The sequence below is a fragment of the Lissotriton helveticus genome, chromosome 11 (genome assembly GCF_964261635.1).
Source record: "Lissotriton helveticus chromosome 11, aLisHel1.1, whole genome shotgun sequence".
In the NCBI taxonomy this organism is placed as follows: Eukaryota; Metazoa; Chordata; class Amphibia; order Caudata; family Salamandridae; genus Lissotriton; species Lissotriton helveticus.
In genome coordinates, this window is record NC_136072.1 from 937,833,687 (window position 1) to 937,857,414 (window position 23,728).

At 45.6% G+C, this 23,728-nt stretch overlaps 1 protein-coding gene and 1 long non-coding RNA gene across 7 annotated transcripts in view; one reads left to right on the forward strand and one right to left on the reverse strand.

Moving 5' to 3' along the window:
• Window positions 1–7,382: 7,382 nt before the first annotated feature.
• On the reverse strand, window positions 7,383–10,573 carry LOC144792320 (uncharacterized). The gene is made up of 2 exons (XR_013602536.1): window positions 10,455–10,573; window positions 7,383–9,891 (listed from the first exon to the last, which is right to left on the reverse strand). It is a non-coding gene; the product is annotated as an uncharacterized LOC144792320 (long non-coding RNA).
• MORC2 (MORC family CW-type zinc finger 2) overlaps window positions 10,412–23,728 on the forward strand; it is a 597,165-nt gene continuing 583,848 nt past the window's right edge. For 2 of the 6 annotated variants that reach the window (XM_078667272.1, XM_078667275.1), the window contains exons 1-2: window positions 11,006–11,143; window positions 12,377–12,895. In XM_078667272.1, coding sequence (XP_078523398.1) covers window positions 12,828–12,895 — 68 coding nt within the window. In that variant the 5' untranslated portion in view covers window positions 11,006–11,143; window positions 12,377–12,827. Of the gene's footprint in view, window positions 11,144–11,234; window positions 11,315–12,376; window positions 12,896–23,728 lie in introns of those variants that run through there. The other 4 variants (XM_078667274.1, XM_078667271.1, XM_078667273.1 and 1 more) reach the window with 4 other exon arrangements.

The following is a 23,728-nucleotide window of genomic DNA, read 5'->3' on the forward strand; positions in this document are numbered from 1 at the left end:
GGAGATTATATTATTGGTAAAACCCCAACCTTCTTCAGTGGGGCGGTATTCTGGGAGATCGGAGTTTGAATTCCAGCCCAAGGAAGAACTGTCTTTTCGTCCTTTAGTCTGTACCGAATATGCGTTATGCTAAATTCAGTTAAATCAACTTTACAGCATCGGGTAGAAGAAGATCTACCTCCTCAGCCACTTTAAAATGTTCTAGTAGACAGGGACGTGTTGATGGCTTGTAGTGATTTTGCACATGTTGGCAAGGCAGTTGGGTTACAAGTTTGCAGCTTCATTTGTTTATGCCTACAGCTGACACAGTTTGTTTGTATATGCCTAAACAGGATTTGCCTCACAGGAATAGACTCTGCCCGGTCTTTGATTGGGAAGTGCCAATAAATTTCAATAGAGAGCCCACCATTTTGGATCAGGCACTCCTCATTGTCAAACTCTGCAGTTAAATCGGGAACTCCTTACATCCATGATTTCATGAGGAAGAAGCCTAAGCTTGCGAGAGCATGCAATTTTTTTAGGCCTGCCACTGCTGCCTGAACTCGGCACCATTTATTAGCAATATGAGATCCCTATATATGTGAAAGTGACTCTTTGGACATGGTTAGCCTCCCACTTTTTGCCTGGAAAATGATGTGGTTTTGATTGTAGTGCACAGGATCCCTGCCAAACAGGTCCCATGTGCCAGTGCTTCTTCCCTAAAACTGTTCCACAATTGGCCCTTCAGGCCCCCTGCAAGTCCCTAGGAAAGGGCATCTGGGTACCCAGGGTGTAGGGACTGAAGAGTCCCCTAAGGATCCCTCAACTAGGCCATGGAGACTGCCACTGCAGCATGCATGGCCTGGTGCAGACAAAACAACTAAGTCGACATGGCACACTGCCTGAGGTATAGGTAAGTCACTCTTCTAGCAGGCCTTACAAGCCCTATGGCAGGGTGCACTATAGCTCGTGTGGGAACATCTGCATGAGCAGATGTGCCCCTACAATATTGAGGTCTAATCCTTAATATTGTACGTGCCATGGAAGCCATAGAGCGTACATGGGCTGGAATCTCAACAACTCGAGTTCCTAAGTACCACAATGGTTTACCTGAATACAAGAGTGTTTGGTACGAAACTACTCCTCTCAATAAACTCACACTGATGCCAGTGTTGGGACTTATTGCAACATGTACTCTGAGGGATCCTCAGAAGTGCCCCCTGAAAACCTTGCAAGACTGGTGTGGTCTCAGACTGGCTCTAGGCAATCTGCCACCACCAGACATGTTTCTGGACCCCTGGGACGAGAGCCTGCTCTCAGGGACCAGAAACAAAGTACATCCTGGGTGGCGGTGTCACACTTCCTCCAACAGGATCGGTACATTGCTCGAAGAGGAAAAATTCAAAGGCCTGCCGCCTTTGTAATGAGAAACCTAGCCTCTGCTGATAGCAGATGATGGCAGTCCCTGGTTCAAATTCCCCACTTTGGCCGGGAGAACCAGTAAACTTAAGCATAATTTTCAGTGCCGACCATCTTGAAGATGGTGTGACTTATCCAGTCAGGGTTAGGGCCCCCTCTCTGCCAGGAGGGTGGAATATTAGTGGGTGTAGACACCCTAGGTAAGAAATGCATTTGTCCCTACCTGTTACCCCCCCTGTACCACCCCATAATCCAATATTTAAGGGGCTCCGCCAGACCCTGAAACTAGTTGCTGCCGTCCTAAGACTGATGACACCCACTGACTTGGCCACATCCCTACAGGCCTGTCTGCAGCTTCAAAAACCCTGCGAAGGCAACGACGCCTCTCCTACAGCGAACGACCTCCACAAACCCTGCAGGACTGCCTGCCTTTGAGAAAGACTAGAACGTCTGAGGACAGCTGCCCTGTCCACAAGAAATCAACACAAAGTACCGTGGTGCCCTCTGGTTTCATCTTCCCTGACCACTCAGCACCAGACGCCTCTGGCCTGTGTACAGGCGGCTGACCAATGCGGAAAATGTTCCCCAGTGATCCTGAGTTCAAGTCCAGTTTTGGCTGACTCCTCCTGGACTCCACAACGATGCCTGCAGTGTAAATCGAAAGCCTCCTAAACTGCAACCTACTTCGGTAAGAGAAACCAGACGTTCGAGGACACCCCTGCACCCGAACACGATGGGCCTTGAGGAGCTCAATTTGACAGTGTCCCTGAAACCTACAGCATCCCAACTTCATCTCTGCTGTCTCTGGTGTTCTTCGTGAAGCCTTCGGTCCAACACTTGCAGCCTGTTTTCACAACCAAGTTCATCCATTGAGTTGTATTGGGTGCCTGACACCACGTTTGCACCCTGTAGCCCCTGTTGCTGTATGTTTGGTGCTACCTTGTGGCTCCCAGCGCTTGCCTAAACCTCCGAAGCTTGAGTCCTGAAGCCGCTTTACTTACTTGCAAGCAGCCTCTCTTTAAGCACCCCCAGTCTCCATTGGGCCAGACCTCCAGATTTGACCTCTGCATCTGGCCACCCCTGTGCCACTATTGGTGCATTGTTTGTTCTTACCTGAACGTTGCCCTCTGGTTACCCGCTGCAACCCAAAGACTGGATTTGTAAGTTGCTTACTTACCTGTAAAACCCTATTAAAGACTAAAAGTGTCTACTTTTGCAACTAAAAAGAATATCTACCTAAAAACGTACCTACCTTTTTCTTAAGATGTTGGTCTTAAAGTAAACCTTGAGCAAAGCTTATTTTTAAATTGATGTGGATCTCATTTATGAGTCATATCGTTTATTGGTCATTGTGTGCACAACAAATGTCTACTCTCCTCTGTGGTAGGCCCAAGGCTGCTCGTCAAAGCTACAAACAGAGCACTTTGGTTTGCACTTTACACTTCTGGGGGAATCTCTGGACTCTGTACATGGTATACCCACTTAGTAGTACACAGAGCCAGCTCCCTACACTATAGATACCCATCTGGTTCCCTGTAGGCTGCATGTGCAGCCTTGCTTGTTCCAGCACCCAGACGCTCTGAAAGCAAGCTCACTGCTCCCAGGACTTAAAAACAAATGGAGGTGTGAAAAGTATTTTCTTGGTCTGCAGGTAGCACACTAGGAGGCCCAGCAAATCCATCAACGGGGCTGCTTCTTTGATTTGAAATCAGAGTGTTTCAAGAGGGCGAGGCAGAAAATTTGAAATACACACATATGAGACGGCGTTCCGCACCGAAATAAGAGGGTGAGCATGCAGCATTACTGCCGAGCTGCTGACTTTTGAATTGGGGCAACAGGATCTAGTCTCGATGCTCAGGTTAAGCACTCCAATACTTTTTGGTTGAGCATTATACAAAAATGCAAAAAGAATGAACCTTTCAGCTTTAGAATGGCTAATTACTTTTTAACTGATCCTCCTTTTTGTTTATCTTTGCACATGAGGACACCATCAAAAATGAGAGTACAAGCTTTGCAATATGCAAAAAATCTTGTGTTTGGATTTATTAGCCCATAAAGTTGCTCCTATTGTTAGAAACTAGGTCACATATATTGGGTACACATGATCCCCTACTTGCCTTTCAGTTCACTAATAGCATTACCTCACTTATAGCATTGTCTTTATAAGGTAGTGGGAGGCACAAACACTTTTAGTTCATGCTTAAAAACTGGCTCTTCTAATAACTACCTTGTAAGAATCTGATGTACGGTCTGTGTAAATAAGGAACTGAAAGATGACCATTTAACCTCTGCAAAGGCGTTCCATTGCGTGCAAACACAATGCCACTTTTTAATAACTTTTAATCAGTTAGAACTAAAAAACATTTTTTCTGTTAGAATCTGCAGATTACCCAACAGGTGATGGATTATGAGGCAAATCCATAATTATGGGCAAAAACCTACAGCCTCAGAATCGCAAAATTCCAGTGTCCTAGACTGCAGTGAAATGCTAAAAGGTTTTCATTTTTTGAAAACACCATACCATATTCTAACATGAACAGTGCTGCACGATTGACATGCCAAATATTTTCCAACCTCAGCTTGTGCATGGGCTCTTAAAAGTCAGTGCCAACCCTTGGCTCACCTGTCTCTCAATTTGTTTGCTCGCCCACCTCTACCATGCACCATAGTCCGAGCCATTGGGATTGAGGCAGGAAAGGACCAAATTATGAGGCATGATTGAATTATGTGGCAAGGAAAGGAAAATTATGCTGCATAATGCAGGACATTTTGAGATCGCATCGCTTTATTATTTGATCATTTTCACACAACACTGTCTGGGCAAATGTCTAACCTCTTTAGTACAAATGTAACACCCAAATACACCAATTAGCAACTGAAAGGCAAAGGGTTTTCCACTTTTCAGCAATACTGGTAGTCACCGTTTTGATCCATTTGCGCTACAAACTATTTATGAAGATTATAAACAGTCAATGGATTTATAGGATACATGGCAAATCCACTTGAGATCACCAGTGAAGTATTGAGAGGTTAAAAATATAGATTAACGGGTTACTTTTAAGCAATTTAATAAAACTCAATTTGCTGACCTTAGAAAAATGAAAAGCCTAGTGAGTCATGCCAGGATAAGAACTTGGACTTTATAAAGCATCACACACAAAGTGGGTGTTCATCACACTAAGCCTTCCTCAGCCAGTCATGTCTAATTTATTTTTACCCAAAAAAGATATGCAAATAATTACATTTAGTGGCTAATGTGAGCAAGATCTTGGGAGGTTGCCACATCACTAGTTTTTGGAAAGAGAATTTGATTTAATATTTGATGGAACTAGTGCCAGCTGTCCCCTTGGTTGTTCTGTATCAGTTCTCCAAGGTTGAAAAGGGAAACGGGTGAGCACCAGATTTACCCTAATAAACTCGAAACCAGTTGGCTCCTTCGATCTCAATAAAATGAGCTGGCAAAGAAAACTTTTCTTGGAAAAACTGTGTTCGTTGTATGGACTTTCAAGAGTGTGCAGATGTTCTCCAATAATTATCACCCGATCCTTTTAAGTGAGTTACACAGGATCTTTGGAAAGACGGAGAACTGAAACCGATATTTCTAGGGCAATAGTACAAATCAAGTTCGATTCATTAGGCAATCAAACTTCAAAAATATTTTTTAAATTGGTGACAAACTAGGTTGCTGGTTGAGGAGGCGATAATCTTTCTCAAATAACAGCCACAATCCATGTCAGGGTGAACCACAGTAAGTCAATATATTAACCCGTGTTTAACCCTCTGGTAGCTTAATTTAGAGGTAATGTGTAAAGTATTGTTGCAGTACGCAAACAGTAATAAAGTGAAAACACTACCTAAGAAAAATTCCACACTAGCTTACAAAAAGTCAATTTTGATAAATTATTAGACACTTATAGGAAAGAAATCCAATCATGAGAACTAGAGGAAAGCAACTTAAGATTTCAGGTATTATAGTCCCTCAAAGCACAATACATGGCTAGCTGGTAGTTAGAGATCGGGTGACAGTTACAAGTTTAGGTTGTCCATGATGAAGATCACGCCAGATACAGGAACCAAATTAGTCCCCACTGAAAAAGTCATCTCCGAAAATCCAGCACAATTGATTTCCATTACCAGGGGAAGAGGCCACGAGGAGAAGGGAAAGCATCACAGATGGTCACCGTAGTGCAAAGAACAGGCCAGGCCTTACGGATGGTCATCCCTCTCCGCAAAGATCCTGCGAGTGCTGCATACAGTTGTTGCTGGATTCACGCAGATTTCTTCTTTGCTTTAAGAGCTCAACTGTTGCTACAGCAAGGGTCCAGACCTGGGAAGCACCTCTTAGGGATCAGGTACTCTATCCAGCAGAACTAAGGCAGATCCAGGAGCAACAGGTTAGTTGCAGAGAACCCTATATAATTGTTGGGCCCCTGTGACTCAGAACAGGTCCAGTCAGCTGATTTTTGGAGTCACTTCAGTCTAGTATGAATGGTGCAGATCCAGTCTTCCTTCTCAGGAAGCAGGGCTGGTTTCAAGTAACAGGGCATCCTTTTGTAGTATGCAGGGGCAAATGAGCATACGGAGTGGGTCTAAAGTCCTTTTATACCTGGGGCCTACTTTGAAGTAGGAGAAGATTCTGGAATTCCCCCCGAAAGATGTGTCTGGAATGTCCTGCCTCCCTGTCCTGGGCCGAGACGGTCTGGGGACACAATAGGCTAGAGCATGGGTACTCGCAAACATTTGGCATGGGACCACAAATTACAGTCAGTGGTGTGCCCGAGGCCCAAACCGATGCCAGCAGGGTGGGTCAGGCTTTGTGTAAAGAGGTCTCAAATTTTTTAAACTGGCACACGTTTATTTGCAGGTTAATAAATGCTTGCCAGTTTAACATTTTTTCAGAACATTAGTATTCAGCAACTAAACAGTAGCTCATGCTGATGTTCAGCAGTGGGGCCGCATGTAAAGGTCAAGGGGGGGGGGGGTGCAAGCGCCCCCCGGGCCATACTTGGGAGTATCACTGGGCTAGAGTGAAGTCCTCTGTTTGAGAACTGATTCAGTACCTTAGAAGTGAAAGTGTGGTCAGTGACAGCTTCGCCCCCCTCCCCAATTAAGCCAGGTTGGTCCATTCTGCAAACACCCAGACACTCTATTATGCGTTTGTGTAGGATGACTACACAAAGGCCAACTGCACCTAGGCGGACCCCAAAATAAAATCCACTAGCTTTCCAAAAATTGTGTTTTCACAATTGTGAAGTAAAAACAGACTTTACCATAAATAAAATAAAACTTTAAAATAATCCCTCAAAAGCCAAACTTGACTTTCTAATGTTATGCTACAGAGAGTAGGTCTTGCAATAGTGAAAAACTACTTTGAGTTTTTCACTACCAGGACAAGCAAAACTTGAAAGTACCCGTCAAACATTTCTTTAAAAAATGCACCCTGCCCAAAGTGCTGCTTAGGGCGTACACTAGGGGTGAGAAGTAGGCAGGTGGCATATTAGTGTTACAGGCCCAAGTAGCATTTAATTTACCTGCCATGGGTACATGTAGTACCACTTCATAGGGACTAACACGTAAATTAAATCGCTCACTGGGTGCAAGCCAACATTACCATGTTTAAAGGGGAGAGCAAAAGCACTTACACAGTTACTAGCAGTGGTAAAGTGGGCAGAGCCCTAAAGCCAACAAAAACATGTTCCGAAAACAAAAGGGATGAAGGCAAAAGAGTTTGGGGTGACGGTGCGGAGACGGCCAGGTCCAATACGTGTCAAAACTAGTTTCAAGGACCTAGATTTTATTCCAGGTTTAAATATGGTTGACTCTACCCATGGTTGTGGCCTTCAGTATCACCATTTCATCAAGGACTAGCACCATTTACTTCCAGAAATTACTACTACTTTCAAGGATTCCAATCCGCAAACATGGATTCCCGTTCAAACTCAAACCTCCTCTACAATAATCGACCCTTCAAATGTAAGCAGAAATGCGATCAAGAATTTTTATTAGCCTGCTCAAAATCTATCTTGAGGCCACTGTGATCTACCAATGATGCTACAAGAGTCACATTCTGTTCCTCTCGGATTTCATCACATTCTGGTTTAGAAGCCTTTACAGATTCTTATGAAGACCCCAAAAAACAGTCTTTTTGTTGCTTCTACAATGTTGTCTTGGCATTGAATCTCCTCTAAATCAATGTGTTTCTTAAATGTAATGAAAGTGAAGGTGTGTACCCATTCAAGTGCTTTATTCAGAGCGGGACTATACTCAATTCAACTCCTTTGTGGATTAAGGACTTCAAATTGATAATTCAATTCCTAATTGTCACGAGAATAGCCTTACTTACTGGCTTACCCTAAGTTTCATCTGCAGGCATCTTGGTAAAACTCAAAAGATATTAACAATGCCCCATATGGTTCTCAAAATGCTTCATGCAGAGCCTACAAAATAAGTTGCCTGAAAACTGGTGTTCTGGCACTGTCTCACCTGAGTGTGCAACACTCTTTGGGTGGAAACCTAATCCTTCAGAAATTTTCACGTAGGACTGTAATCCCTCTTGCCATCTTGTAGACTTTCCTGTGGCACTTGCAATTATAACCACCAAACAAGACTGCAGTCAGAACAAAACATACTTCATAGAGTCTGACAAGTAAAACAAATCAGTAATTCAATTATTTGGAAACAAACTATGGCTGCCCATGTGCAATGTGTAAGAATCATTTGGAATCGGCTGAACAGCAAGACACTGGAGAACAACAGGAGAAGGAATACTAGACTGGAGTGGTAGAAGGGCACTGAACAGGGAGACACTGTCACCAGGAACCCTGCACACTCCAAACTGAACCCTGCACACCAAGTCACTGCAATGCTATTTCACCCTTTGCAGAGACCTCCATGCCCCTTGGCAAACTCCAGTGTCAATAGTTACAAAAGAGTCTGCATCTCAGGTCCAATGCAGGTGCAGACATTTGCAGGGTCCCAGATGGCAGGCACTTCATAACCCTCAAGCAGGTGTCTTCCAAATATCCCACAGGAATAGTTGGTCAAATATCAAGAACTGGTAGTGATCATGGAATACCTGAACAGGCAAAAATGACAAAAGGATCTCCATTTGAAGCACAATTCCAGGACCACATAACAGCTTAACAGAGTACAGGTACATAACCCCCTTTTGTTTCTAACAGTTGGCATGGTGGAGCAAGTAAAGACTTCAGAAGCAACAGATGAGCAATCCAGATTCTTGAGTTTTACCTTTTGTAGGCTGCGTCTCAGTACACTTTCCACTCTGCCACTAGTCAGCAAGTGAAAGGTAACCAGTCTGATAGTCCTTCGCATAGAACTGAGAGTACTAGTATAATTTTGACCGCGATTAAATTTAGATGCAGCTCGACTGTCCAACTGACCAGAAAAAGAGCTAGCCTTACCGATTGCAGACGAAACATGTTACATAAAATATCCATGTTAAATTTAACACAAAGTAACCTACTGATCAAGTCCCTTCATCGCTAGGGACCTCAAGCTTCACAAAGGCATCTTCAAATTGAATGCATCCGACAATGAACTACAGGATGATGCCTCTAGTGGAAAAGGCTCAATTAACCCACTTGGTTGCATATCCCCTCTAAGTGGCCGTATTGTTTGAAACAAACAGGCCTTAAAAGTTAGAACTGTGTGGTTAGTCACCAAAAGCAAACCAGAAAATGAATGCTAAGTGTGAAACGTACACACGAGATCAAAGTGACTTTATCAATGTCCACCAGTTAAACAGTGATTAGCAACCCTACGTGACAAGAAACTGCACTGCAAATGAGGTTAATTTAGAAATGATTTGTCCTACAATTCTTTATGTGGATACCAACTATACAAAAGCATATACCGACAGGTTATTAAACAAAATAAAAAAATAGCCTAGCTAAGACTTGAAAGGGCCAACTGGTGAATTTGTTAAACAGGAGGTGTGGGCTAACGGCTAGAAATGCCGACTTTGGAACGAAGGAACCATGTTCGAGTACCGGCGTAGGCTCAACATCCGTCGATTTCAGGCAAATCAGTTAATCCCCGTGCCTACAAAATATAAAAACACAAACAACATAATCTGACCTTGTAATATAATGTGGCGCGCATGCCTTAATGCCCTTGTGCCGAAATACCGCTATATAAAACTGTTAAAAACATACGTATACAACGTTTCTTTTAAAGTATTTGAAGACCTTAATGAAACTGTCAACAGTCAGTATACTGTCGATGCCAAACAGCACGTAAAACAGTCATGTGTACCGATAGTCCCTGTGCCACCTCCTTTACATGTATTTAATAAGTAGGTACGTCCTGTGCGTTAGCGCCGAGGGTCCCATGACTGAGGCACGTAAAAATACAGCACCGTAAAAAAATCCAGTGCGCGAGATGGCCGCCTCTGCAGTCTTCAGCAACTTCTCACTCTCCTTCCCAACAGAAGCTCGGATGTGAATTCTGCAAGCACCTCAATCCGAGTGAGATCTGCGTAAATAAAAACACACATGCGTGAAATGTTTTAGTTTATTCGGGAGGTTCAGGACTGACCCAGCCCCGCCAACATTAACAATTTTTTTTTTAACACAGAAATGGTTACAATAAGGGGGAGGTGGGTTCTTGTTTACGACCACAAAGCAGCCACAGTGATACGAAAAAACAACGCATGCCACCCTACCATTCCCCACCGTGCTTGCTTCGACACAGTAGTTAAATATTTTATTTGTTCCATTTAAAAATATCTAATCTATTTATTAAACCCTAACACCCTCCTCCCCCCGAACATTAAATAATTATATTCTAAATTAACTAGAGAACAGTCCCTCTACACGCTGAGCAAAAGAGCGCAGAACCCACCTAGGCCCATCCCCCAAAAGAAAGGGAAAAAACACACAAAAGCCCAGAGAGCCAACTCCTTACAAAACTCGAGGGAAAATAGGACTCCCAGCCCCTCCTACGTTAGGAGGCGAGGCCGAGCTATCATCGCCCATCCCCAATCCCCTCTGAAGGAACAGAGACGCGCCCTTACAAAAAACGCGCGGAACCCGCACCTCCTTCCCAAGAGAATGCAAGCCTCTTCCCTTCAAGTCACGTCTTTTCCATCGGTTCAAAACCTCAGATGAACAACAGCCGCAGCACCTCATCCGCTCCTCCTCTGGACACCACCATCTTGGAAGCAGCAAGCGGGGTGCGCAAGTCCAGCCAACCCCCCCTTGATCCAGACGCCATCCCACGAAAGGAAATTACGCCGTCCGCTGGCTTTAAATGGCGCTGGATCACGTGCTAAAAGTCGGCCACTAAGCTGAGGATACTCGCCAGCACCTACCATTTTGTCCGTCGAGGTCCCGCCTTTTAATTGTGCGTCGCCTCTATAGAGGCTAGTCTATTGGATTGTGGGCGTGCCTTTGCAGAACGCAGAGGGGACTGCATTGTGCAGAATCAACTACCTGCAACAAGCCAAGGTAGGACAAGAGCTCGAGCCAAAAGAGTTTATATAACAAAGGGCTGCCGTAGCAGCAGCGAGCGTGCAAAGATGTCACGAGGAAGGTGCTAGTCGTGTATCCGGGGGAATCGAACGTAGGTCGAAACACGTGTCTCCGGGGAGGGCGGAGGCTCGCGGCGACCGGAAGAGACCGCACTGCGGACCCAGCTTGTACCGGAAGAGGAGGAACTAAAGGAGCAGTGCGTGCGGGAAGAGCGAGCGAAAGGTGGCAGTGGCCACCTGGCATAGAGAGCAAAGGTCAGTGAGGACAGTATTTATCAAGGGTATGTCAGTGTTCAAAGGTAGGCGAACCTCGAAAAATAAATTGCTGTTTTTTTTTAAAGGCAATGCTCAAGGACCAATAACTTATGAAAATGAGAATAACATTTATTTTGAGAACATTCAACTAGTGACAGATGTGCTGAGTTAGTAAGTATGGTTATACGGCTCTTAGAAATAGCAAATGGGTCAGTAGGAGGATTGTTTGTTTTCATATTATAGCAAATAGATGTCAGGAGAAATATAGATGGATGCATTTGTTCCCTGATCAAAAGAGCTGTACGTGGGTATCAAAAGTCGTGATGTATTGTTAATGATACGTTTTTATAGTTACATTGACAGAGGATAGTAACTGAACATGCTTATTGGTACATGTTATACCTTATTGTAACCTGTGCCATGTATATCGGTAGCAGTTCAATGCAACCATGTGCACTCTGTATTATTGAGATGGTATAGGTAGTTTAGGACCAGAAGTGACAGTTGCTTTGGATTGAGTATATAGTTGGGTGCTACCAAGGATCTAGAGACTTGCTTGTTGGTGGGAGTTTGATTTCCAGAAGGGCCCTATTAAGAGTAAGCTCTAAGTAAGGGCCAGTTGCCTTTGCAATTGGTACAGACAAGGACAAAGTGGTAGGTACCAGTTACTGTTGAACGCAAAAAGCTTCAGATGTTTTTGGGAAGGTGGCTGTTTGGGCCAAGAAGGATCAGATGGCTGTTAGTGATCAGAGATATTCAGGCAGCTATGGGTTCCTAATATTTGTTCCAAGAACTAGTATTGTCCCAGTGCTTGCTAGAGGGATTTTCTAAGGGCTTTGATAATATCAAACAATATTATAATGTCCAGTTGAGAGACATGGTTATGTTAGGAGATGTAGATATGACACAGTCAATCAATATGGATTTTTTCAAAGCACGGCTAATTACCCAATAGGATTTCCAGGCGCTTTCAGGCCCCAGAGGTTAATTCGAACCGCCTGGCCTTGATAGTAAAGCACAGCACAAGTTAATGAACTATACAAAGCAGTTTGCAAGAGTGAAATTCTCCAGACTTGGGTTTGGAGCATGTAGACTCTAGTGTGGCACGAAGAAGACCTTTGTTAATGAAACAATTGACTTAAATTACAGTAAGGGTGAATCAGGTCAGCTGTTGATAGTTACGCACTTTTTATTTGAGCCAGTCAGTAATTTTATTTTTTTGTTTTCATCCAGGTAGTACCTGGCCCATTTGGTGCCCAGCATTTGGATGATCATTCTACAAAATTAGGAAACAGAAGCAGCAACATACTTTTTCTGGCTTGCCATCCATAGGCCAGCTTCTTTGTGGTCCTGCAGGAACCTCATCAGTTATTTGAGGCAGAATCTAGAGATTACCCAGAAGCAATAGAAAATAATTGGACTTGTGCAACAAAGGTTTTGGCGGAAAGATTACATAAAGGACACTCACTTGACAGCCAGTGAAAATCTAACATAATTTGTCAATATAACATATCCATAGAATATTTAATATTTTGGCTTTTTTTAATAAATTGTTTTAAGTTTCATATAATTGGGCAAGTAAACTATTGGACGTAAATTGAGTGTTGGATCCAGGAAACTGTATTCAGCTATTCTTGTTGCTAGGTTTTAGGAATCTGAAAGAGAGAAAGCAGGAGAAGACATCATGGCGTTTGCAAACTACAGCAGTTTAAATCGTGCCCAACTGACCTTTGAATATCTGCACACTAATTCGTGAGTATACTTCATGTGTCTTGCATCAGAATACTTTCGTGTTTCTTAAAAAGGTGAATGAATAGTCTTAAAATATTCTTCTGATAGAATTTACTTTCACAGACGTAAACGGTTGACCTCCTTCGGAGTAATTTGACACCATCTACACTTTGTTATTATCTTATCTGCTCTCCAAGTACAGTGGTGTACAGAATAATTGACTCTGACCATTGATTGCTGCTGCAGAATACACATTTTTAAAACTTTATTTGCTTGCTTTTTTCAGTCCAGAAATACTTTGCTGTTAATATGCGAGCGGTTGCTACGCTTTCAGGATCCTTGTAAAATATTGACTCAATTTTCCTCTTTGTCATTTTTTGAATGTCTTCAAACTGTAGAGTTGTTGATTTTTGGCACAAGACTGTGTCTTATATTGCATACGCCAATGTAAGTAGTTTCCTTTTTTTGTTGTTCATCAATTTATTTGAGACTGTATGTTAATTCTTCTTTTGATAATTGGTAACTCAGTAGCAAAATGTATATCAGCTCTATGAACACATACATTACTACATCACCTGTAGTTATTGATTGTTCTGGTATAGTGAGAATCAGATTTTTTTTTTTTTTTGAAAATAGCAGTATTTTTATTTTTCTAGTCACACCTCTGTGGCTGTCCGTGAAGTGAAAAACGGAGGCTTAACATTAGAAATATGGACTCTTTTAAGGTCTACTATGTTTTCCTCATTCCTCATGCCTGTTACGGTGCCTCAGCACAGAAGACAACAGGACTGATGGTGGCACTCCTTTGAGTTTGTTTACCCAGTGAGGGGATTTGTGGCGTGCGGCAAGCCACCCGAGACACCGTGGCATTACTTGACCAGAACCAATATTATTTAATTAAGGGGACAAGTTATCTAGCCCATGAAGCAAGCTGGAGGGGCATGGTGCTTCCCCCTCATCATTTGGCAGGTGAGGGCCACATAATATTCGCACCATAAATTTGATTTGGATCGTTTTATATTTTAATAACCAACTTTATTACAAATGTGGAACAAAGACATACATTAGCACATACAAACTGTGCATAGAGTGATACATCAAGAAATAGTAACATCGCGGCGGAGACATGCAACTGCATTACATTGACAGTTCATGGAAAGCACCACTTCCCCCACGTTTGTTCATGCTTATGGGAACACCCACATGCAACATTAATAGGCTTTTCCTGTTGCGCGCACCAGTCTACACCCTGACACCAACACAGGATCATAGGGGGTGTCCATTTCCTTCATGTGCAAGCTACATCGCTCTTGGCCACCAAACAGGCCTCCCCAGGAAAGTTTGTTCAGCCCATGGGCCCCCTAGTTCCTCCACCAGCACGGTACATGGGGCCCACTACCAAGAACAGCCGAGAGCTCCTGACCCACCCCGTCCCAGAAGGGGGCAGCCCCATGCTACATGAAAGAAATCTGATGCCAAAAGTGCACATTGCATGCAAGCAACCTGACCCCTGGATGACATTCTATGCAAGCGGCGGGGGTAGAGCTACGTCGCTTGGATGTAATTTATTTGAATCATACGGAAGGAGATCGCCAATTCCCAGGGCACCATGCAAGCTTACCTCCATGCGTCCTCATCGAGGTCTCCCTCCCAGTTATGGCGTTGTGTATTTGCAAATATCGGAACGTCTCCGACCCATCTAGTTGATGTTCTACTTTTTGGTCGCTAAATGGGACTATCTTGTTTCGTTTCCGAAGGTCACCAACTGAAGAGATGCCAATCACGTCCCATTTATTGAAACCCGGGCATTTACTCAGCGTGCCAAGTTGCTCAGTCTCCCGTAAAAAAAACTCAGAAAACAACACTCCCTCTCTTCTCCCCTGGATACAAGGTCTTGTCAGCGCTGGGATGCCCGAGGGTAGCTACGCGCTTTATAAATCCCAACTCACTCAAAAAAGGAGTAGTCGGTGTTATTTTCTCGTGCCACCCCAGTGTTTTTGTGGCTCGGTGCCAGATTGCGACTGTTTGGGCTGTGGGACCTGTGTGGCGTTGGCGTCTGGGGTTAGAATAAAGTGCCCTTCGACAGCCACCCAGATTAATTAACCATTTGTCCGTTTGATACACCAGCTCAGATTGATTAATAACTAAAAGATGGGAGGTTAAATAATATTGTTTGAGGTCGGGCAATGCGATTCCTCCATCGTACCACCCTCTTCAGTTTATGTGTCGCGATACGTGGGTTTTTCCTGTCCCACAAAAGAGTTCTTACTTCGCTCTCTTTGTTTTTAAAGTATGTATCTGGGACTTTGTAGGGGGTAGTCTGCATCACAGCAAAATCGAGGTAGCGCCAACATTTTAAATAGTGCTGCCCTGCCCACAAGGGTCAGGGATTACCAATGGAGCACGTCATTATGGAGTCTGGTCAGGGGGCCTTAAGATTGATGTCGTAAAATTGGAAGGGTTGCAAGGATATATATATATATATATCACCAGGTTCTGCAGACGCTGAACGGCGCCATGACTCCTCCACTTTACGACAGTGGTTCGTGCTGGGCGGCGAGTCCTTAAATCGATGTCAAATCCACACTTGATTCCTGAGCAAGGGAGGTTTCCCGAAACACGTCAAGTTATTTCTTTGTTGCCTTTCGCCTAATAAATTTTTTGATGCAATTAGAGTTAGTGCTTTTCATACTGGCCTTGGGATACAAGGAATCGAGTGTGGATTTGACATTGTTATATATATATATATATGCTGGAGACTATGGAGGAATAAAGCACTTTGTACTTTCAACTTTTCTCGTGCATTGTGGTCTGTACCTGGGAAAGCGGTATCCTATGTGCTGTGGTTCAGGACTGGTTGACTGAATATATATATATATCTAGATATTTAAATCTTTCAGTTGCAACCTTAACAGATATATCTTTGGGCATCTGTGGTAAAGGGGCCTGAAGCATATATAGTATGGATTTTGTCCAATTAATAGTATACCCTGAATGTATGCTAAAAATTCCAAAAATATGAAGGATCCTATGGATAGAGGTTGATGGGGCCGCAGCATACAATAAAACATCGTCAGCATAGAGGGAGATACGGTCTTCGTGATGTTCGGTCCATTTCAGCTCCCTAATCATGGGGTTGCCCCAAACTCAAGTCGCTAGTGGTTCCGATATCACAAGGGGCAGCCCTGCCTGGTTCCTCCTCTTGTCGGAATCGCCAGGAGATATGTTGATTTTCGACTATTTGGGCAGTTGGTACTGTGTAGAGCAGTTTTACTCACTTTATGAATGTAGGGCTGAAACCCATGCGCTTGAGGAGAGCAAATAGATGAGGCAATTCATTTGATTGCATCGAATGCCATTTTTGCATCCAATGACAGCAGGGCAGCATCTTCTTGGATAGTGTTAATCCTCCCCATTACCCCATGAAGTCTCCTAAGGTTGAGAGCAGTATTCCGGCCAGGCATTAAGCCTGATTGATCCAGGTGTACATGCTTTCAGGTAACCGGGATTAACCGGTTGGCCAACACCTTAGCAAGGATTTTAACTTCATCGGTTGACCGTGAGATTGGGCGATAGGAGTCGCACTTCGTAGTTGGTTTACCTGGCTTATGTATAACCACCACCGAGGCCAGCATCAAGTCAGTAGGCAGGGTCCCCTTCTGGGAACTTTCTAGGTACATGGCTAGGAGAGAAGATGTTATCTTGGCGGTCACAAGTTTGAACACCTCTATTGGGAGCCCTTTGGGCCCCATGGCTTTCCCCGATTTCATCCCTAGTATGGCAAGCGCTAATTCCTCCTCTGTGGGATCACACTCCAAGGAGTCACAATCCTCCGGGGTAAGAGTAGTGAGAGAAATGGCCAGGAGGTCTCTGGAATTAGTAAGAGTAGTGGTGGAGGAATATATTGAGGCGAAATGAGATACGAAAGCTTCAGCAATTAGTTGTTGATCGCTCAACAGCTCTCTGTTTACCCCTCAATGAGAGAAACCCATCTCTGTACAGCTTCCCGCCTGTCACGACCCCAAATGACTCGATGAGGCACGGATATCCAACCAAGACTGTTTTATTAAGTTTCACAAGGAAAACGGGTACTGATTCCTGTACGCCTGGGCTCTGCCCTTCTTTTGCTCCCTCCGGGTTTCGGCTTTCCTCCACTGTCGCCTCGGCCGTGCTTCCTTCCTTCGGGCTGGTCTGCCGGGCGTGTCCTCGGTACAAGAAAAATACAAGACGGTTAGCGTTTCACCTACGTTTCCCTATGTCGGTGACAAAACAATAGCAGGGTAAAGATAACAACAGGGTTTGGGATTTCAGGGGCAAAGGACTAAAAAATAAAGGAATCAGGCTTTCTTTCACTATCCTCGGGTCCTTTTATTCAGGGAGTATACCCGTCGGTAGTTCTGTCCTGTTCCTAAACGGAATCCCCCTCCCGTCTGGGTCCCTCCTTTCCTCAGTTTACAAAGTTTGGCCAGGTTAGAAAGAGAGGGGGGGGTTTGGGTGCGTTCTCTACAACCCAGAGAAGCTGGCTTGAGCACACCACCACCCCACCATTGTGCGCCCAGCATCCCGATCACTTGCCTGAGGCCGGGACCCGCTGACAGGGTCCTGGCTGCACCGTCCGTATCGCCTTTCTCGAAACACGTCCCGTCTTCTCCGAGGGTTTCTCCCTCTTTGCGGTGGCGTCTCCCGACTGCTGGCCTCGTGTTTTCCCGTTCTGTGTTATCCCGGTCTTTCTCCTCCGCTGGCTCTTCGTCTTCTTCTCTTGGTGGTTCCCCTTCTCCGTCTTCTCCTCCCCGGTGTTCCACACCAACTGTTGGTGTTTCCGGCTTTTTAACTCCAGCACGACCCGGCCCTCCAGAAGGGAGTAGAGTCAGCACAGGTTGTGGAGGTGAGGCGGCCCCGCTGCACGCCGGCTGTTCTTCCGGGTTGTTTGGACCCACCTACTAGTCACAGTTCCTCCCCACCAGGCATGGCCGATCGGGCCATGTAGAGACCGGGCTGCGGGAGAGGTAGTCCACATTCGCCTGCATCGTCCCTGGGCCGTGAGTCACCTGAAACGTAAAGGGTTGCAGGGCTAAGAACCAACGAAGAACACAAGCATTGGAGTCCTTATGCCTAGCCAGCCATACCAGGGGAGCATGGTGTGTCAATAGCGAAAAGGGATGGCCTAGCAGGTAATATTGTAGGGCCTGGACTGCCCAGCGAATGGCCAAACATTTTTTTTTCTATCGTGGAGTACCGTGTCTCCCTAGGCAGTAGTTTACGACTGAGATATACAATTGGATGTAGCTCGCCAGTCGTCGTTGTATGGGACTGGACTGCTCCTAGGCCTTTGTCAGAGGCGTCCATTTGTAATGTGAAAGGGGAGAAAAAGTCAGGGCATTTTAGTACTGGATTGTTACATAAACTGACCTTGAGCCGTTAAAAACTCTGGGTTTGTTCCGGGGACCAGGGTCCGATTGTGTTGGGGCGTGTTTTCTTCAACATGTTGGTGAGGGGAGCGGTCTCCTCTGAAAACCGGGGAATGAACCGTCTGTATTAACCCACCAGTCCTAAAAAAGCTTGGATACTCCTTTTTGTGGTGGGTTTTTCCAGTGCTGAGATTGCTTCCACTTTGTCTATCTGGGGTCGGATCTGTCCCCCTTGGATGTGATAGCCCAGATACTGGATATTGTCAGTTGCTACCATACATTTTTCGGGGTTGGCGGTCAGGCCTGATGCACGCAGACAGGAAAAAAACTCCCTGAGGTGTCTGAGATGTTCCTCCCAAGTAGCACTGTAGATGACTATATCATCTAAATAGGCGGCTGCATATGTGTGGTGTGATCTTGAGATTATGTCCATGAGTCTCTGAAAGGTGGCCGGGGCTCTATGCAAACCAAAGTGAAGGACTCTGAATTGATATAGCCCTGAGGGGGTGGCAAAAGCTTTTTTTTTCTTGTGCCCTAGGGGTAAGGGCTATTTGCCAATACCCTTTTGTCAGGTCCAATGTTGTCATATACCTGGCGTTCCCTAACCTGTCTAACATTTCGTCTACTCGGGGCATGGGATAGGAGTCAAAGCGGGACACTTTATTTAGTCGTCTGAAATCTACACAAAAACGGATGGTACCTTTGGGTTTTGGTACAAGGACGATGGGGGAACACCATGGGCTAGAGGAGGGTTCTATGATGTCCATCCTAAGCATGTCTGTTACTTCTTTTTCTACTAATTGTCGCCTAGCCTCCGGAATTCTGTAGGGTCTTTGTCTAATCGGCTGGGCCCCATCTGTTGCTATATCATGTTGTACCAGATGGGTTTTTCCTGGCGTTGCAGAGAAGACCTCCTGGTAATCACAGAGGAGACTACACAGGGTGGTATTCTGGTCTGGGGTTAAGTGGGAGCCTCTGGGTATATTTACAATCCCGGGTCCTGTGTCTAACTGGGGAAACGGGATGTCCAGGGGTTTGCTATCAGTGATGTACAAGTTTGCGGGAGGGTCTCCTACTGCATTCGGTTCATCCGTCCATCGTTTTAACAGGTTTACGTGATATATCTGTCCTATTTTGCCAGTATGGGGTACAGCGACCCTATAGGTGACTGGAGTAACCTGTGTGAGAATAACGTAAGGTCCCTGCCAGTGGGCTAGCAATTTATTGTCGTAGGAAGGGAGAAGGATCAGGACCTTATCCCCAACCGAGTAGCGCCAAAGGGAGGCTTGTCGGTCATACGTGTTTTTTTTTGTTTTTGTTGGGCTGCGTCTAGGTTCCTCCTGACACTATCCCAAAGGGTTGACAACCTGTCTTTTAATTGGGATGCATAATCAAGCAGTGTTTTGCCTTCATCCTCCTCCCACCTTTCGGCGGCCATGTCAACCAGGGTCCGGGGTTTTCTACCAAACACCAACTCAAAGGGGCTATAGCCTGTGGACGACTGGGTGTGGGTCCGGATTGCAAATAAAGTTAGGGGCAGCTGTCTATCCCAATCCCTGCCAGTTTCTGATACAGTCTTTTTAAGTATTGTCTTTATGGTTTGGTTGTAGCGTTCTACCAGTGTCTGTCTGTGGGTGGTATACTGAGGTGCGAATTTGTTGAACCCCTATTAGGGAGCAGATCTGGGCCATAAGCTTCGACATAAAGGGTGTTCCCTGATCGGTGAGAAGCTCTTTTGGGAATCCTACCCGGCTGAAAAAGGTTATCATGGCTTGAGCGACGCTAGTTGTGGTTTAACTCCGGCACGACCTTGCCCCCGCACAAGTTGTGGAGCCGAGGCGCCCCCGGGGCACGCCGGCTGTTCTTCTGGGTTGTTTGGACCCACCTCCTCGTCACGCCACCTCTCCAGCCACGCAAGCAATTTCCCCGTTTTGTCGCCCATTTCATAGACTTTGTGCAAAGTGGCTTTCTGTTTTGATCTAGCGGCCTCCATTGCGATCTGATGGTAGTCATGTCTTTTCATACTAAGGGTGTGTATGGCTAGTTCATCATCTGTATTCGCCCCCAAATTTCAAGTTGTAGGGCCTCCAACTGCGCCCTCAGCTCTTTCTTGTGCCCTGTCATTAATGAGAGTGCTTGGCCTTTAATAACTGTTCCAAAAGCCCCCCACAGGATCGGTTATGAATCTACATTGTTTGTGTTTTCAGTGAAGTAGTGATCCACCCCTTTTAAAATTTCAGTCTTGACGCGAGGAATCTTTAAACACAATGGAGTTTTTGTCCGGTTAGTGCGTCTATTCGCATGTGGCAGTGTTATCTGGGTAAGGACAGGAGAATGATCAGAAATACCACGTGCCAAGCACCTAGCGTCAGTAAAATTTGAAAGATTGCCAACGTATGAGTAGATGGTCTATTCTAGACTGACTACCATGGGCACCTGAGTGGAATGTAAAGTGGCGCATAAGGAGATTAAAATGTCACTAGAGATCAGCTAGGCCGAAGACCGAGAGGAAATCCATCATTTGTGAGGTGTTGTGTGGCTCACGTCTTGGCGGTCGTCGGTTAACTTGACCATCAACCGTAAGGTTAAAATCACCTCCCATTACCTGGATGCCCACAGGGAGGTTAAGCTAGAACATACACAGGTCCGCTAATGTAGTTTTTTTTTATTCCAGGTGGGACATAAATCAACAGTACATTAAGTGGCATCCCTTCCCATGTCCCAGCCACTGCAGCAAATCTACCCTGGGTGTCGACCCATTTGTTGTTTATTATGTATGGGCATTATTTACAAATAAGGATACCTGTCCCTCTCGAACCAGAAGTGCAGCCTGCATGGACAGCCAGTCTGTATCCCCATCCAACTAAACCCTTACATTTGCTATCTATTAAATGTGTCTCTTGCAGTAGGGCAATATCGGGGCTTGCCTCTTGAGGTATTGGAGCACAACGTTTCTTTTTAATGTCCCCTAGCCCATTGACATTCCAAGTGATGCCATGGAGCGTTCTGTTCATATTATGGTCAGACACAGTTCGTTCGGGTGATTTGGGTCACCTGTAGCCCAGGACGTGTGTGCATATGTCAATCGCTGGTGCAAAACTGACAGAAGCTTTGATCGTAATTGTGTAAATGACGTCACATCCCTCACCGCTATAACAACAAAACGACATCAACTTGTCGATCAGACCCCCCCCCCATCAAAATATCCCATCCCCTCCCCACTCCCTGCATTGCGGGCTATGAACCTCCTGCCACCCCATACATGCAGAGTGCCTATCGCCCACTCTTGACTTGAAATATTGGGGAACGTGATCCAACCCCACTCCCTAAGTCTCACGCTATTAAGACTAAATGCAACATCATAGTAGTTAAAACAAGTAAATATCTGTACTCCATGTCAGGCTGCAATTATACCTTTGAAGTGTCCAGCGAGAGTCAGGGTATGATGTAGATCAACACCAGGCTAAACTGGTTCATGGCACAGGCAATGGGAGTCTGACGCATCTGGATAAACCAATGTCACATATTATTCAATCTGCCTGGTTCAACTTCGACAAGCCTCTCGCCGTTGTGGTGTCTTGTCGGGGATCCCACTTGGCAGCCTGTCCTGTCTGTTTCCACTGCCATGGTTCTCTTTGCGGTTTCGCTTTCCGACAGTGCGCCATCCATTAAGCCAGTCTCATGCTTCCTCTGGACTAGTAAAAACCCATGTCTTTCCTTCAGACTCTACACGTAATTTAGCTGGAAACAACATAGCATACTTTAATTTCTTGATCACGCAGGGCACGTTTTACTTCCACGAAGCTGTGGCGCTGCCGTTGCACTTTCAGTGTAAAGTCCGGAATTTATTTTTTATTTTGTTGTTTTCAAAGCTAATCTGGGGGAGGGGGGCACTCGCACTGTGCGGAGTATTATGTCCATGTCCTGGAAAAGAAACACTTGTGCGGATGGGTCTTGGAGGCGCGCCAGGTTTTGATCTTCCGCCTGGTACCCTATGTGCCCTTTCGATTGAGAAGTAGTTAGACAGGCCCTTGGGTTGGAGATGTTGTGTCACCAGTTCCTCCACAAATAGATCTACTGCCTGCCCCTCTGCCCGTTCCGGCACCCCCAGTATGCAGATGTTGTTGCGCCGCATCATATCTTCATAGTCGGCGTTTCAGTATGTCCCGGCCAGTTAGGAGATCTGCGACTTGGCTTTTGAGGAGGGTGGTGTCCGTTGTTAAGGCCTTAGTTGTGGAATCTACCTCCTTAATATGTTCATTCATGTTCCGCATGTTGGTCCTGATCAGTGAGACCTCTGATGCTACGGTATCGATCCTGTTTTCTGGGGATGTATGCACGGTCATATGACAACCAAGATGTCTTGCTGCGTGGGTCCTTGTTGGTCCCCTGTTGATTTTGAGATTGCCTGTGCGTCTTCTTGGCCCTTCTGTCATGCATATTTATCCAATTTTGCTTGCACCGCGGCAAGTGTCATGGTGCCACAAGCGAAATTCAGGCCGTGCTGGCTACTATCTGCCACCTGCTCGAGGTCCAAGGTCCTGTCTGGCATGTCGGGATTCACCAGCTGGCCTCTGTGGAAAGGGAGCCCAGTTTGTCCTACCCTCAATCCCAGAGGGGGAAGGCATTGGTTGTGTGCTGCACGATGGTTGGCCCCCGCTGCAGTTTTCGCACTCCGGTCATCACCGGAGTTGTAATTGTAACCCCATCGCACCACAGTGACTGCTAGTGTCCCAGGCGCCACCCACGGGAGTCAGAGTGTGGCTCTGACGGCATCTGCCCAGATCAGAAGCAGTAAGCCTGCATGGCGCGGTGAAGCCTGCAGGGGCCAGCACTCCTAAGGCAGGTAGTATTGTGCTTATTTAAGTTCGCAGTCCCCCCACAACGGAATTTGCCTGTTCTCTTATCGCGGTCTCTTGGCCACCAGAGCCCCGGGTGCAACCTGCGGTAGTCGCAGAATGGTTCTTACGGCAGCCGCCAACCGCCCAGATCAGAGGTAGGGAGCCAGCAGGGTGCTATGGTTACCCAGTGAGCGCAGGGGCTGGTACTCCGAAAAGCAGGTAGTGCATTGCTTCTTAACTTCGTTGTCCCCTGCGATAAGAGGTGCCTTTCTCTTATCGCGGTTTCTGCGACAATGGTTTACCGGGCCTGATTGTGACACACTCCGTGCCTTGCAGGATTGGTTCAGTAGAGGGCTCCGCTTACACCAGATTGATCTCGGCGGCTCCCGGTACACTGGACGCCAGAGTTGTTGGACTGTGTCAGCGATTTATTCTCAGGATAAGATGTTTTTTCTGGATTTTTGAGGAGTGGTGTGGGAGCCGAGCTAACGCGCAGCCATTTCCTTCAGCAGTTGGCCCCCAATATATTTTAAAACATTTATACTACTCATTTACAAGCTATTTAAATTGATAGTGAGAGCTCACTTGACAAAAACTTCTAACTG